The 16,095-nt window shown below is 45.4% G+C and overlaps 1 protein-coding gene across 2 annotated transcripts in view; it reads left to right on the top strand.

Annotated features, from left to right (window-relative positions):
• The first annotated feature begins 2,037 nt into the window (after positions 1-2,037).
• The window catches only part of fam49al (family with sequence similarity 49 member A, like), a 15,071-nt gene continuing 1,013 nt past the window's right edge, over positions 2,038-16,095 (top strand). The window contains exons 1-10 of one of the 2 annotated variants that reach the window (XM_056298440.1): positions 2,038-2,249; positions 4,105-4,184; positions 8,066-8,187; positions 8,913-9,018; positions 10,662-10,798; positions 12,851-12,928; positions 13,270-13,386; positions 14,308-14,387; positions 14,894-15,020; positions 15,387-15,457. In XM_056298440.1, coding sequence (XP_056154415.1) covers positions 4,115-4,184; positions 8,066-8,187; positions 8,913-9,018; positions 10,662-10,798; positions 12,851-12,928; positions 13,270-13,386; positions 14,308-14,387; positions 14,894-15,020; positions 15,387-15,457 — 908 coding nt within the window. In that variant the 5' untranslated portion in view covers positions 2,038-2,249; positions 4,105-4,114. Of the gene's footprint in view, positions 2,250-4,104; positions 4,185-5,083; positions 5,164-8,065; positions 8,188-8,912; positions 9,019-10,661; positions 10,799-12,850; positions 12,929-13,269; positions 13,387-14,307; positions 14,388-14,893; positions 15,021-15,386; positions 15,458-16,095 lie in introns of those variants that run through there. The other variant, XM_056298439.1, reaches the window with a different exon arrangement.

The following is a 16,095-nucleotide window of genomic DNA, read 5'->3' as shown; positions in this document are numbered from 1 at the left end:
AGTCATGGCTTTAGACAAATAATGTTTCTTTGTAGTCCTTACTATATGTGTTATCGGTGTGCATCTTAATCTCCCCCTCTGTCTCTCTCAGGTGGTGGGTGCTGATGCTGTAACCAGTGTGTGGCGCTGACGAGCCCTGGTTGATGCAGTGAAGTGTTCCGGAGGGGGTAAACTGAGTAAAGGTACGAAATGTAAATTGAGGGATACAAAAAAAAAAGCAGACAAAGGAAATAAATATGCACACAACACTATAGCCGAAACACTATGATGTGTAAAGGAAAATGAGAGAGGGCTGAAGGGAGGCGAAGAGGGGGAGGGAGCAGGGAGTGCAGTCACAGCATCCTGTCCATACAGTGCGGCTGCCGAATGACTCACAGGCCACCACATTCCCAGTCAGCTAGAGCGCCAGAGGGAGATATACGGTGGTTATAAGCAGCGATGCAGATATACAGGTTTCGATGCGGCCGTTGGCGAGCTATAGGCATTTACACCCGGGTGACCAGGTAATGCAAAGGTGAATTTGACTGTTATTGTATTCTAGTAAGTCAGAGCTGATTACAATGCTCCTGGGTTGTTGCATGCAGAGTCGTTCTATAAGAACTGGCTGTCTCCTCACGGTGGTCCAGAGGGCAGAATTGGGAGGCAATTTTTGTTTTTGTTTTTTTTTTGCTTAGTTTGAGCCTCCACCAAATTTATTTTTGAACCACTGACTGTGAAGGCCAACCCCTGCCTTTAGGAGGCTGAAGGTGCCCCTTCAGTTCGTCTTTACTTGTTGTCTCTCTTTTTGGAGTGCACAATGCTTTGCAGGCCTGGTTGTGTAAGAAAGGCACTTTGTTCCACTTTCACGCTGACTGACTCTCCAAGGGTACTGATGCAAATGTGTGTGTGTGTATATGTGTGTGTGTAGAAACTGTAACCCATGGCCACTAACACACACTTCCTAATATAAAGAGTCAAAAGTATCCTCTAAACTTCAAGTATGTGTATGTGTATGTTGCTGTGGTTGTGTGTGTGTGTGTGTGTGTGTGTGTGTGTGTGTGTGTGTGTGTGTGTGTGTGTGTGTGTGTGTGTGTGCGTGCACGCACATGTATATGATAACCAGACAATCAAACTGTATTTGTCCCACCACACCATGACATCAGTCTTGAGGATTAAATATGTGCGTGTCTGTGGTTTGTGTGTGTGTTCTTGTACTTCTTTCTTTGTGAAGACCATCTTGAATTTTTAACCAACAAATTGAGACATTTTTGCAAAGTCAGGAAATTTTGACTGATTCTCACTTCTTTTAGGGTCTATTTTAGGATTAAGACTTGGGGTATAGGGTTAAAGTCAGACATGTAGTTCTGATGGTTAAGGTTAGGGTAGTCAATGAGGGGTAGAAGATAGAAGTACAAGGGTGTGTGTGTGTGTGTGTGTGTGTGTGTGTGTGTGTATTTGTGCAAGTCAATCATAATTCCCATTATTGCACTTAGATTTGTTTGCACCAAAGTGTCTTCAGTGATACAGAATGACAAAATGACAAAGATGTACTCTGACGTGACCAGAGGAGCTGGGAAAGTGCCGTTGAGTGGTGAAATAGAGAAGTGAGGCGGAGATGGGGGGCCTGGCGGGGATGTTTTTTGAGGAACCCATGCTGACGCTGAAAAGAGATGGAGCCAGTTAGAAAAAAGAAATCACTGGAAAGAGAGAAGTTTTGTCGGTTGTCTACCAAACATACATAAGGACAACAGAGCCAGTGAAGGAGGCAGAAAATGTAACTGACATGCATTTGGTTCAAGTTATGGACCGAAATTACTTTCCGATGGTGCCCCCTTCTTCTGACCAACAGATGAACGATGATTAAAAAAATAAAGGCCGTATCCACCACAGAGACTCAATTGAGGAAATAGCATGCCTTTTATTAGATGCATGAAGAAGAAATGTGAGGAGAGAAGTGGGCAGAGACAGAAAAATACGGACTTACAGAGAGAGAGAGAGAGACAGAGTGCAAGAGAGCGAGCAAGCAGAAGTTCACATCAAGGAGGGAAGAGAGTGACAACCAGTGCTGCCTTGGGACTCCAGTCGCTGCACTGAACTGGGCTAACCCAGGATTTGCTCACTGGCACCGGGAGGTTACATTTACACGAAGCAGAGGAGGTGAGGAAGAGGGAAACCGAGAAACCGAGAGCAAAAGATAAGGGAAGGAGGCGAAGACACTCAGTAGGAAACGGGGCAGGACGAGCTACTGGCGTGTGGACTTCAACAAAGAGGTGAATGTGGTCAGAGGAACTGATTCTTAGTCTCTTGGTTTGCTGTTTGTTTTGTTTGGCGAGTCACGTCTAAATGCGAATCAAATCACAAAACTGCTATTCTGTGGTGACTTCACTGATTGATTGATTGCTATTCCAGTTTGTCATATGGTACTTGTTCAAGGCGCCCTGCCAATGTGTGTGTTTGAAAGTGTGCTTGCCTGCGTGTAACATACTGATGCTGGATGTTTTTCCCTCTCTGTTGAGAGGAAGCAGACAATATTACCAGGCCGACAGTATCCTGGCAACCATTAGCTAAGCACTGCTCTCAGGATGGACCGCATGCTGCTCCATACCCAGGTTGTGTGTGTGTGTGTAGCTTATGTGTGGCTCCCTCGAATACACACACACACACACACACACCCCTATTTGGATGTCAGAAGCCTCTCTGAAATGCTATATCTCGGACTTCCGCGAGAATCTCAGCATGACTTTGCCTGCAATCACCTTGTCATGCTGGAGATATGAATATGTTATTCACGGCATTACTGCAGCCCCCGTCTTGGGCCAGGTGGTGTAAAAGTCAAGAGGAGACACTGAATGTTTTTATGCCATTTAAAACTATGTGCACTTCGCTGAGCAATGACTCAGCATGCGGCATTCTGCGCTTCTCACAAAACCACTGCTTTATCTCAACAAGACAAAACTGATGGTGTGTAGCGAGACCGTGCACACAGTATAGAAGGTTCATCTGAAAGTGAAACAAAAGTGAGGATAAAAAAAATCAACTCGCTGTTTCAGGAAATGAATCAACGCTGCAACTCCTTTCCCCCTCTCCACCTGGACTTCAGTGCTGCATTGCAACACCCATTCTTGCTGAGTAACAGCGAAACAGCGGGGGGTTTTGCAAGACAGTGGCATCTCGTAAACATGCTAATGCTAGCCATAAATTCCTCTCACAGGGAAACTGATAGCCCTCCACTGTGTGCTAGGGTAGCGCATAAATGTGAAGGGTACAGCAAAGGAAGTGAAACTTTGCTGTGCTCTTGAGGTTAGCTTAGCTCTGTGATCGCAGTGGGGAGAAGATGAGGAAAGGCGGCCTCTAATGCTCCAACAACCGAGATGGATTTGCATTGGAGAGAGAGCTTTTCCCATCACACCTTCCATGCAAAATCATGTGATTTCAGCATATTTTTACACCTACAAAGCACCTTCGGCCCTTACTTTTCATTTGACATCATCACGGCCATCTGACTCATATCTCTTTATCTGGCCAACCCAGTTTGCTGTAGCACTTATGTTTGCACGGTATACATATGAGCAGCAGGGAATTTTGTCCTACACACTTTATGCATGCCTCTCCCGCCGCCTATCTGATGAAGCTCGCATAGCTGCTTCCTTACGGTATTACCATCCTAGCCTTTGGGTACCCAGCAGACCTTGCCTTTGCTCTGTCATAAAAGGTCCTATGGACAAGGAGCATTAGGAGAGAGTACCTCATAAACAGCAAGCTTAATTGCTTACTATACTAATATAAATGGATTTAAATCGCTATTCAGCTCTACAGCAACACCTGAAAAAATGTGCCAAGTGATTTACAGTCCTTCTAATCAAATATGACACACATTGTCGATCGAATGCAAACCGGGGTCAGAGTCGTTCCTTTGTGTGCGGAACGTCAGATTCAGTTCTGGACCTGCACGAGATGAAAGGATGGAGAGGGAAAAGAGTAGGAGGCAGTAAGAATGGTGCAGATGGGTAATAAATAGGTAAATAGATAAATAAATACAATCCTCATTGTGGCCTGCTGTGTCCTCCATGTGGATGTTGCCAAGATCTGTGTGCTGTATGTATTTTGTTGTTTCCTCCAATCCAGGTTGCCAGCCATGGGGAACCTCATTAAGGTCCTTGGCAAGGATTTAGAGAACTGTCCACATTTTTTCCTGGACTTTGAAAGTAAGTGAGCGGCTGGGGTTTGCACGTGTGCATGTGTGCGCGTGTGCATGTGTTGGGAGATATGTGGGTGCGAGCGCATGAGGCAGGGGTGCTTGATGAGAGGTTGGGGTTGGGGGACGTGTGTTTGGATTGGAGGGGGGGCTGTTGCATTGTTGCTGGTGCGAGGGAGAGTTGTTGTGGGTGTGGTTTGTCATTTTCAGACACTCTATTCCCACTCCCACCATCATTACCACCGTGCAGTGTTTTCTGCATCACATCTGCTGTATTTCATCGAAGTGTTGGCAATACTGCTCAGGTGTTTTCTTGATTTGATGCAAGCTTTCAAACGCAAGAGTGGGATTAAAGAAGGTCTGTGTCCGTGTTGCCACGCAAACTTCACCCAGAACATACTTGGACCAGAGCCCTAGAAAGAGAGAGTTGCGTCAATGAGGGGTCAGAACGCGAGAGGGTCACGTGGTTTATGTAGCCGCTGAATAGTTCCAAATGAAGCTTGGCGGGTCATTTAAATGAACTGCTTAGCCGTGATTTCTGGTAACTACTAACCAATATTTTCAGATTTTTACATTTATATATAGATATAGATATATTCCAACGTGACACATATTCTATGCGCACTGTTTGGAACTATCCAGGGCTCCCATGATCCGCCATTGCTGTTAAATAAGTGGCCCATGGACGTCTACGGAGTTGACACAAATCTCTCTTTCTAGAGCTCTGATTTGGACCGTGCCATTCCAACAGCCCCCTCGTACCCAATGCCCTACCCCGCCAGCACCTTCACCCCCACACACCCACCCACGCAGGTCCAAACCACACATGTACAGCATGCACGCACATACACACGACCCCGACACCCATCCCCTCATCACCCACAGACTTCTCCCCTCTCTCTATTCCAGGGGGCTCATGGGAAACCTCCTGAAAGTGCTGGCTTGCGCCGAACTTGAGCATGGCCCAATAGTTTTCCTTGACTTTGAAAGTGAGACCATCCGCTTCTTATTTTATTTTTGAGTTCTCCCTTTTTCTCTTTTTTTGCCCTTGTTTTCTATTCTTCATTCCACCCTCCGTAGCTTTTACGTTGTGTCATCTGTATGTCCTCGTTTACCCCCCCCCCGTTCCCTCCCAACTCACCTTCTTTTATACCATGTTTTGTTTGTCTTCTCCTCGGGGGACTGGCATTTCAAAGTGGTTCGCCTCCTTTTCAAAGGCTCTTTCTGTCAGAGGCTCCAAAACATCTTAAGACTTAGACTTTAATCTCGATTTCGAATCTGCCAGTTACCAGTAAAACCACAGGAAAATGCCGGTCCTTTGTGATGTACTCACATGAACATACTCTCTGCTGTTTGGGGATGATGATGCCTTGGAAACGTGTTGTCATCCTCCAACCTCGCCATCTTCTTTCCCATCAAGTTTACCTGTGTGAGCTGTGATGTTGGACAGAATTGTGTGTTTTGCATTGGCTGTGTGCATGCATGCGTGTGTGTGTGTGTGAGAGAAAGGTAGAGGTTGGTCATTCTGACCCAGTAGATATGACTACCTCCATCCCCCCCTCATCTGCTTAGTTATTGATTTTTAACCTAAACTCTTTACTGACATAGCGTAGCTTCTCTTCCTCAACCCCCTTTCCCTTAACCCCTGGTTTTGGTCTTTGTACTGATTGTGTTGTTACAATGGGGGCGGGAGAGCTCACGCCTGGCAAGAGCTGGTGGCTGTCCTAAAGGCTGAATTGCTCCTTCATCTATTATGCTTATGATTTACTCACACTGAATGGGGAAGGAAGAGGTCAGACGCAGGCATCACAGCTTTAGACCTCCTCCTCCTCCTCCTCTTCCACAGCCTCGCTCCAAGCCATCTGTGAGCTTTCCTGCTCATCTGAGAGACTATAGTCACCCCTGTCACACAGCTGAAACTTTGGTTGGAACAACATAAAGCGGCACATTCAAAACAAAGTTAGAAACCGAAAAGATTTTTTTTTTTTTGGCTAGAGAGTAAATACTAATCTGAACAAAGCTTTCACAAACCAAATCCGGGCATACACTCCTGCTTCTGTTTCCTGGAAAACCCTTAACGCTCGGAGCAGTGCAGTGCGGTTTCATCATATGACAAAATAGAAGAAAATATCTTGGAATAACTTGTCTCAGGAACACGTTTGTTAAAAGATGTCACTATAATATTAATGTTTTCTGCATTAATCATGATTACAGTTGTGTTGTTGCTGGATTGGAAAGCCATGATCACTATTTCACAGCTACAAGGATGCATCACCTCAGGGTGGAAAGGTTTCAAGTGCCACTGACTTGAATGGATGAGTGTGTGTGTGTGTCTGGGAACAGCCTGCCTGGCCTCAGCCCTTTACATATACTCCTGTTCACACAGTGGCTTAGTGGCACACTGGGTAACTTTACCTCTCTCTCTCTCTCATGTATGTTCACACATACGTGGAAGAGGGGGAAAAAAGCATGATAACTCAAGAGGACTGATGCTTAATTGCACCCTCATATCCTTTAAACCAAAACACATGCCCCTGTACTGCATACACAAGTACAATACAAAGCATAGGTAAAGTATTGCAGAGTACAGTGTGTGTACAGTGTACAGTATGTGTATTGTTCAGTGTGTGTGTGTGTGTGTGTGTGTGTGTGTGTATCCATGCCTGATGTTGTCCTCCAGGACAATGCTTGATTGTTTACCTGACTTCACAAATAAACCATCAAATTTTTCCAAAAACTGGACATCCGGGCAGTGTAGCAGTCTATTCCGTTGCCTACCAACACGGGGATCTTCGGTTCAAATCCCCGTGTTACCTCCGGCTTGGTCGGGCATCCCTACAGACACAATTGGCCGTGTCTGCGGGTGGGAAGCCGGATGTGGGTATGTGTCCTGTTCACTTCACTAGCGCCTCCTCTGGTCGGTTGGGGCACCTGCTCGAGGGGAGGGGGGAACTGGGGAGAATAGTGTGATCCTCCCATGCGCTACGTCCCCCTGGTGAAACTCCTCACTGTCAGGTGAAAAGAAGCGGCTGGCAACTCCATATGTATCGGAGGAGGCATGTGGTAGTCTGCAGCCCTCTCCAGATCAGCAGAGAGGGTGGGGCAGCGACTCGGAATTGGGGTAATTGGCTGGATACAATTGTGGGAGAAAAGGGCGGGGGGGGAGTAAATAAATAAAATTAAAATTTAAGATGTAAATAAATAAATAAATTCCAAAACTGTTGACAGAACTGGAGAGTTGATAGAAAGTGAAAACATGGATAAACTCATTACATGGGTGGGATAATAGCTTATCAACCGCATATAAATGAATCCCTTCAGTATGAGCTCCATGCCACTATCCAGCTAGTATCAGTTCAAACACATTTCAAAATGGAAAGTGCACTAGATTTTTAAAATATTTTCCACAAGAACGTTACTAAAACAATCCCTCAGGTAAAAAATAACTTATCATACCTCACTATCTCAAACAAGCTCTTATCATCAGGTGACTTAACTCCGTCAAACTTCACTGTGTGACAGCGTGGTGCGTGCCTCTCTTTTAATCTGCTACGCTCACTGACTAATCTCATCCTAATCTGATCTACAGTGTACGGGCCAGATCTTGACCTCAGATGTGTATGTCTGTTAAACCACAATTATAGCTTCAGTCAGCTAACTTCAATAAAGTACACAACAAAATGTTGTAATGCCTTGTTTTTATAGTTGTCGTGTAAGTTGGCGGTGAGGCTGGCTGCATATCTCAGGTTTTTATCTGGCCTCTTTTGCATCACTTTATGCTTTATGTTCTCTCATCTCTTTCCCTCTCTCTCTCTCTCTCATACACACCTCCACCTACGAATCCCTTTCTCTCCTTCCTCTCTCTCTCTCTCTCTCTTTTTCTTCCTCTAGATGCCCAGCCCACGGAGGCAGAGACAGCGGTATGGAACCAGGTCAGCGCTGTGCTGGAGGAGGCTCATGGGATACTGGCAGAGCTACAGTCCTATAATGGCGCTGGCCAGGAGATACGAGAAGTGAGTACAACTCGTGCATTAACCTGTCAATAAGTGTCAAACGTCGATACATCATCCGGCTGTCGCTGTGTATTACGGAACATAGTACTCATCAAACACTCAAAAATGAACAGAGATGCTGGCTGCACTCACAGTTACTGCAAGTGCATGGAATCATAATGTGCAAGCTGCAGAAGAGAGGCTTGGAGAATGTTATAGTCCAAAAATTAAAAGTAATTTTTTTCCATAGTTCAAAACTAAAAGGTGCAGGTAAGAGAAAAATCTGTGTACAAAAATGGATTAGAGAGCAAACCTACATTGCTTTCCTCAGAGCTCTCATAGTACTTATAATTTGCCAGGGTAGAAATGCCAAACTATATGTTCAAACTCGAAGATTATCTTTGTCACTTTTCACTTCAACTTTTGTCAATTGCCAAAAACATTTTTTTACTTAAAATATAACACGAGCCCAAAAACTTTGATATTATTAAAGAAATTTATAGAAAGAACAAAATACCAAGATCTATTCCTTTGTCTTTGTACATGTTAAAAGTATTATTTTCAGATAGTGTTTTGTGCCCAAATGGCTGTAATTCGTCAACTAGGAGGTATGTGTGCTTAAAAGTGAAAATGTTCTACCACCCTAAGGGAAAGACTGCCTTGAATTAATGGAGGGCAGAGGAGCAGAGAAGTTTGTACATTAGTTTGTTTTTGTGTGACATGATATCTGTCTCTTTCCCCTGCAGGCCATCCAGAACCCAGGTGACCTAGCCCTTCAAGAAAAAGCTTGGAATGCAGTCTGCCCCCTGGTGGCCAAGCTGAAACGCTTCTACGAGTTCTCCCTCCGACTGGGTGAGTACAGACACCGGAGTGATTTATATAGGTACGGATGGTGTGCGGAGAGGAGAATGAGATGAGTGGGGTAGAGATGAGGAACATTACAGGACAGGGCGGTGTCGTGTGTCTAAACAAAAGCTGACTTGGTGCATTCACACACAGTCTGTCAGGAAGCATTCACTGTCTCTCTCTCTCCACACACACACACACACACACACACACACACACACACACACACACATTGAAGCTCCCCTCCTCTCAGCCATCCCTGCAGCATCCTGACCTCGTAGGTAGGCAACTGTTGCTACGGTAACAGCAGAACATGGTCGTGAAGCGGAGAGGCAAAGTATGGGTAGAGGAATGCGCTGTGTGGCCACCGCCTCTGCACAGCCATCCACATCACGCCTCGATTTTCACCGAGATGTCCGTTTGTCTTCTGAGCTCACTGCTCACTGTGATACAATGTGCCCCAACTAATAATTGATGCTAATGTATCAGTGATCTATGATTTATGTTTGCCCTCTGAACGAACCTCTTGTAGACAATATCTAACCACCCTCTTATAAAGAGAAGAGGATCAAATGACTTTGGAGCTCTATGTATTAATGATGAGGAAAGCAAAAAAAAAACAAAAAACAAAAAAAAAGTAGAGCGCCCCCTTTTCTCCTGCACTCATGCAGTTAGGATCTCCTGCTCTATTGATCAAAGAAGTGGCTTTCATAGAACGAAGGGATAAGAATACAAGGTATATACTATAGAACTGTATAAGGAATATACATATAAGAGAAGAACAATCATGGTAAAGTACCGTAGGTCAATTAGAAAGTTTTGAGTGACTGTTGCAGCTAGAAAAGCGCTATATAAAATGTAACCTGATTGATGCTATTTAAAAGATGACACTGATTCTCTCATGCTGATATTCATGGGCAGGTTCATTCAAACCACTGCAGACGCGTGACGTCCGTTCTGGTAGCCCCTATCTCCATGTTAGCTCAGGGAGGCAGTGGTTGGAGAAGGTGACGGCAGGAGGGAGAGTGGCGAGCGGGGTATCTACCCAGGACCTTTAGATGAAACACATCAGCACTGTATTTATAGAAGGTCCTGATGCATTTTTAATGCGGAGGAAGGGCTGGGTCCTCGAGAGACTTTGCTGCTGTAGCAGTACTACCACATACACCCACTGTGGTCCAGGGTCACCAGCATGTGATTTGTTCGAGGTTGCACAGATGTGAAACAGGCTGGACTCTATAGCACGTGTTAAATGGAGGGAATGCGGGGCCATTGACAGAGTAACTGCATCAATGCTCAGGCTCTCTGATCAGAATCTGTATTGAGTACTAGTAATGGATAGCAATGGAAGTCAGTGTGCATGAAGTACATATATTTTGCATGTTTGTTGTCTGTACAGTAGTATCAAACTCATAGTCAACTTCCGCATGGCCACAAACAGTAATAAGAATATGGCTGCCAGAGCTGCACCACCTTACGGTCAAAACCTTTCTGATACCACATTTTGAAATTCACAATAATGTCTTTAGATTGGAGGCTGGTTGAAAACACTGACGTGTGTGTGTGTGTGTGTGTGTGTGTGTGTGTGTGTGTGTGTGTGTGTGTGTGTGTGTGTGTGTGTGTGTGTGTGTGTGTGTGTGTCCATCCAGAGAATGCCCTGCGCAGCCTTTTGGAGGCTCTGACGAGCCCGCCATATGCGCCCATGCAGCACCTGGAGAGGGAGCAGGCCCTGGCCAAACAGTTTGCCGAGATCCTTCATTTTACACTCAGCTTCGATGAACTAAAGGTGAGGAGGCCGTTGAGGAAAAGACAGGTTGGGAATAGTTTGAAAGCCTTTGAGGGACTTTGTAGTTTTCATCTCCCATTTAATCAGTTCATCTGGACACAACGTTTATTGACAAACGTTTCATCCCTCATCCAATGGCCGTGACACACGAGGCCGTCGGTGAGCGTCTGTGGCCCTAGTTTTTGCGGTGTGTCTCACACCGTTGGCACTAGTCGGACCCTTGTCGGCAGTTTTTCGGCCGATTCGGCAGCAGAGCCCGTCGTTGAGAGAGATCACTCGGATTGGCTGTTCAGCTCAGCGAATCAGTGCACGAGACGAGAAACGGAAGTTACGAAAGCAAGCAACCGACGAAGTCGAGGCCACACAAAAAAAAAAATCCAAACACACACACACACACACACAAACACTATGTTTCGTGACAGCATTCTACAGAAGGGTGACAAATCAAAGAAAAGCACGTTTCAAAATCCTATATAACCTAAATTTCAAGCAGGATCAACCATTTCATTCAAACTTCAAGCAAATTTCAAACCTTAAAAAGCATACTGAAAAGTGTTGTAATGTTAAATATGGCAAAACCTTTAGCTTGCCTACCTGTTGCCGAGAAGCGCAGTGTAATCGTCAGACGTTCCCCTACGGAGGTACAATCCTGGTAGTTACTGTTTTGCCTTTGGATGATTGGGCTGATAAATTCCTTCAACACGTGGGACTGAACAGGAAAGAGCCGAGCGAAACTTTTAAAATCGGAGGTTTCGTTTATCTCCAGCTCTCGACACAGGTTCGGGAAAACCCCTTGAGCCTGTCGCCGTAGCAGCCTTGATTTCACCCATTTAGTGTGATTTCTCCTATTTTTTTCGCCTCCGCCTCTTCTTTTCTTTTCCCACAACGAAAAGACCAAGGGCTGACAACGCCATTGCCATTTGCAACTTTTAAGCAGACACATTCTCGATGAGAAGTAGCTGTATAACGACACGAACTGTAGCGAGCAAGAGTTGAGGGAAAATGGCAACCAAACGCTGCTTTGCGGTTTGTATATCCGCAGTCCTGAGTCTTCCGGTTTCAAAATTTGAATGACCAATAGACTACCGCCACCTGCTGGTATGAAGGGTTACTTCCTCTCATGAAGGCGCAGAACGTACACGCTAGTTGGCCGTTTGGCTGTAGCCTTTACGGCGTGTTCACGTGCTACTTTTTGGCCCAGACGCAGGCGACGCAACAGTCGACCTTCGTCGCCGCTAGTTCTCCGATATCGGTTTGGTGTGTCTGGGCCCAAAGTGACCTCTTCTGTCTCAACTGACTGCAGGTATCCGCACCCTTACAAACAATAGTGTAACGTGCATAGATAAGTAGACACGTTGGCCGCTGGCTGACGGGTCTGACCCGAGCGATGTCCCCCGCGGTGCGGGCAATACGGGTTCGCGTCCCGGCTGCGGAGGTTCCTGTGGTTGCCCTCCGAATTCGCTACAATACGACTGAAACCAACAATCGGTTTCATATGCAAATTACCGTGAGCATTATCTAGAGCAACAATGGGCATGTGTACTATTCACAGAGGATTGGGGAATAGTTGCAGTCCCAGCATTGTGAGATGGCGACAGATCTAGTGATAAAACGTTTCTCCCAGTAAACGTTGTGTCCAGATGAACTAATTCAACTTTCTATGATTTCCTTACTTGGATTATTGAGAATGCATAGAGACTTCCATTATAAATATTGCAACACCCCAAGGAGGCGGCACAGGACAGCCTTCACCGAAACCGAGAAACTGTGGAAGTTGGGATAAAACATAGACGAAACACTTCTCTCTTTGACTACACGAACGCTAGTGCCGTTTATTTCCTTATATTCCCCACCCGGCCCAACAACAACATGGCGCTGCGTAACCATGGCTACACATTGAGCCCTTAAAGTGAGCACGTCAACTTCATACAACCAACAAGCTATGGTGAATTATGTCCATAAGTCCACTACAAGCCAATATTTTCCTTACATAACCTCTTATAACTATTCTAATCATTGTTCAATTATTTTTTCCCTCTCATTTTCGTGCAGATGACGAATCCTGCCATCCAGAATGATTTCAGCTATTACAGGAGGACCATAAGTAGGAATAGGTTGAACAACCAGCAGGTAAGTCCATATCACTCATAAGGTGGCTCATCCTTTTCAGGAATCAGGAACACTTTATTTGACATATCATGTCATTTCATTCATTTGATACTGTAGTATGCTCAATTTTCTTTTTATTTATTAATGATAGAAATTCAAGCATTCCTTTCTTCTGAGGATTGGCACAATTAATATTTCATTTTCCCTTCATGCTAATTACATCCATGACGTGTTCTCCCAGCAGGCTTGCGTTCTCATTTTACCCTCTTGTTTACATGGTTACTGGGCAACTGCCTGCAATTAATGATTTATGATTTCCATGTTTCTTACTGATGATTGAGTTGTGTTGGGTCGGTATACAGCTGGAAGCCGAAAACGAGGTAAACAATGAGATGGCCAACCGGATGTCTCTGTTCTACGCTGAGGCGACTCCAATGCTGAAGACTCTGAGTAACGCCACCACCAAGTTCGTCTCAGAGGTGCGTGGTCAGCTCTTCCCAATTCTGCTCTACCTATAGTATCTGTACTAAAGGTCTCATGACACGGCTTTTAGGGGAACCGTGGACATCCGCGATCTGACGTACATCCGAACGGGACGGAACAAACATTCTTACAAACACAAAATAAAACTTTTTTTCGTACACTGTAACATTGGGCTGGTGTAGGTGGAGCGAGCTAGCAGCATGTGGCTAGTTAGCAAGAGCCCCGGGATAGCTGATTAGCTCTGAGTCACAGACAACGAGATGGGGATTTCCACACTGCTGCTTTACTCTATTGTACTTACATCGACCACACAATGCCAGGTCTCCACGGCACCATGTTCACCGATCATACATGAACAGTAAAACATAAAAAATATAACCTGCACCAACTCGTTACGGTGAGAGTTCGTTCTTGTGGACGCCGGTCGAAGCAGCACTGAGAACGGCTCTACTTTGGTGCGTCATAACGAGACAAAAATAAAAAATGAGGAGCCAAACTGTGGCGCTATTTGGCATTGCGTTTATATTTACCGGACTCTTGACAGTTACAACATGTAAGTTAAGTGCAGATAAAAGAGGTAACAAGGATAAAAATGCAGCTGTCATTTCATGGGTGTATTACGATCGAGTTAAAACACTCTTTCTTTGGATCGACCAAATATTTTGGTGGTGGTGGGGAGGGGGGGGGGTGAATCTTCATTTTCATGCAAAATTTAGTGGACATCTTGGCCACCACTTTTTCTCAGCAAACACATTTTTAACGACCTAAGCAACGCTCAGCCTGTGCCGGTGGGTTATGCTGCCCTCTGGTGGCTAAAACGTCCTCCGTTCCACCAGTGCTGTTGGACGCGGATCTCTTGCAAGCACACATATGCTTATCTCTGCACTGATCTGTCTCCTCTTTGCATTTCGTTGCAGAATAAGACCTTGCCCATAGAAGACACCACAGACTGTCTGAGCACCATGGCATGTGTTTGCCGTGTCATGCTGGAGACCCCGTCAGTATCTTTTCTTTTTTCTTCCTCCTGTCTCAATGCAACCCCCTCCCTCCCTCCCTCCCTGCGTGCCTGCCTGCCTGCCTTTCTATTTCTCCGAAGGTCAGAAGCCTTTAAACTCCAATTAACGAGCCATTTAGATGGGAAGACAAAAGAGGCCTTCTCGTATTTTAGACGCTCTCACGGGAATGATCAAATAAAGAAAGAGACGGCTTCTGAACTTGATGCCAAGTTTTAACCATTTAGCTAATCTTTTTGCTAGTTGGCTTCATGTTAAGCTCAACACCAATGGCGATTTACAGAGGCAGTTACAAATTACAGAGGCATTTGCAAAGTGCTTCAAATGGCAGCAGATTTTCTCGGTTAATAGCGTCTCTGTGCCCCCACCTCATTCTCTCACTGTGCTGCTCATCGCTTTTAAATGTCATTTGTTTCATTTCCCACATATTCCTCTATTTCTGAATCCTTACTTTGTCCTCTCACTTTCCTGTCTATCTCCTCTTTTGCAGGGAGTATCGTTGTCGGTTCACAAACACAGACACCATGCTGTTCTGTATGAGGGTGATGGTGGGAGTCATTATCCTGTACGACCACGTCCACCCTGTGGGGGCTTTCGCCAAAACCTCCAAAATTGACGTAAGTGTCACAAATATTAACGTGCTGTGTATGGGCATGCAAACATGTGCACACTCATACTTCCCAAATGCTTACATACACATGCACACAAGCACACACGTGCACACACACACACACACACACACACACACACACACAAGCGGTCATGTAGTTTCATTCGAGGATGAATACGCATTACATTGAGTCTTGCAGAGTGAGTGTGTTTCAGGGTGTGCAGGATGAGTTTCTTCTTGTGTTTAGGACCACATGTGTATTTCATTTATGTCAGTGTTTGGATGGAATGCAGCAGCAGGGAGGAGGGGGCTGAGGAGATGGTGGGGCTGCTGACCTTTCTCTAACGCTGTGTGTTGTCTTTGTGCTGGGCAGATGAAGGGCTGCATTAAGGTGCTGAAAGAGCAACCATCCAACAGTGTGGAGGGCCTCCTCAATGCACTGAGGTCAGTGTGTGTGTGTGTGTGTGTGTGTGTGTGTGTGTGTGTGTGTGTGTGTGTGTGTGTGTGTGTGTGTGAGTGAATGAGTGAGTGAGTGCATGAGTGAGTTTTTTTTTGTGTGAGAAAGAGAGAGAGTGTGTGTGTGTATGTGAGTGAGTGAGTGAATGAGTGAGTACATGAGTGAGTTTTTTGTGTGTGAGAAAGAGAGAGTGTGTGTGTGAGTATGTGAGTGAGTGAGTACATGAGTGAGTTTTTTATGTGTGAGAAAGAGAGAGTGTGTGTGTGTGAGTGAGTGAGTGAGAGAGTGAGAGAGAGAGTGAGACTGAGTGAGTGAGTGAGAGTGAGAGTGAATGAGTGAGTGAGAGTGGGTGAATGATAATGTGTGAGTGTGTGTGGGTGGGTGGGTGTGAGTGAGTGAGTGAGTGAGTGAGTGAGTGAGTGAGTGAGTGAGTGAGTGAGAGAGTGTGTGTGTGTGGGTGTGAGTGAGTGAGAGTGTGTGAGTGAGTGAGTGTGTGAGTGAGTGAGTGAGTGAGTGAGTGAGAGAGAGGGAGAGAGAGAGACTGTGAGTGAGTGAAAGAGTGAGTGAGAGGAGAGAGAGAGAGAGAGAGAGAGAGAGAGAGAGAGAGAGAGTGTGAGTGAGAGAG

Source organism: Lampris incognitus, chromosome 18, assembly GCF_029633865.1.
Source record: "Lampris incognitus isolate fLamInc1 chromosome 18, fLamInc1.hap2, whole genome shotgun sequence".
NCBI classification, from domain to species: domain Eukaryota; kingdom Metazoa; phylum Chordata; class Actinopteri; order Lampriformes; family Lampridae; genus Lampris; species Lampris incognitus.
The sequence above is the reverse complement of the archived record's forward strand: the minus strand, read 5'-3'. Positions and strand labels throughout refer to the sequence as shown.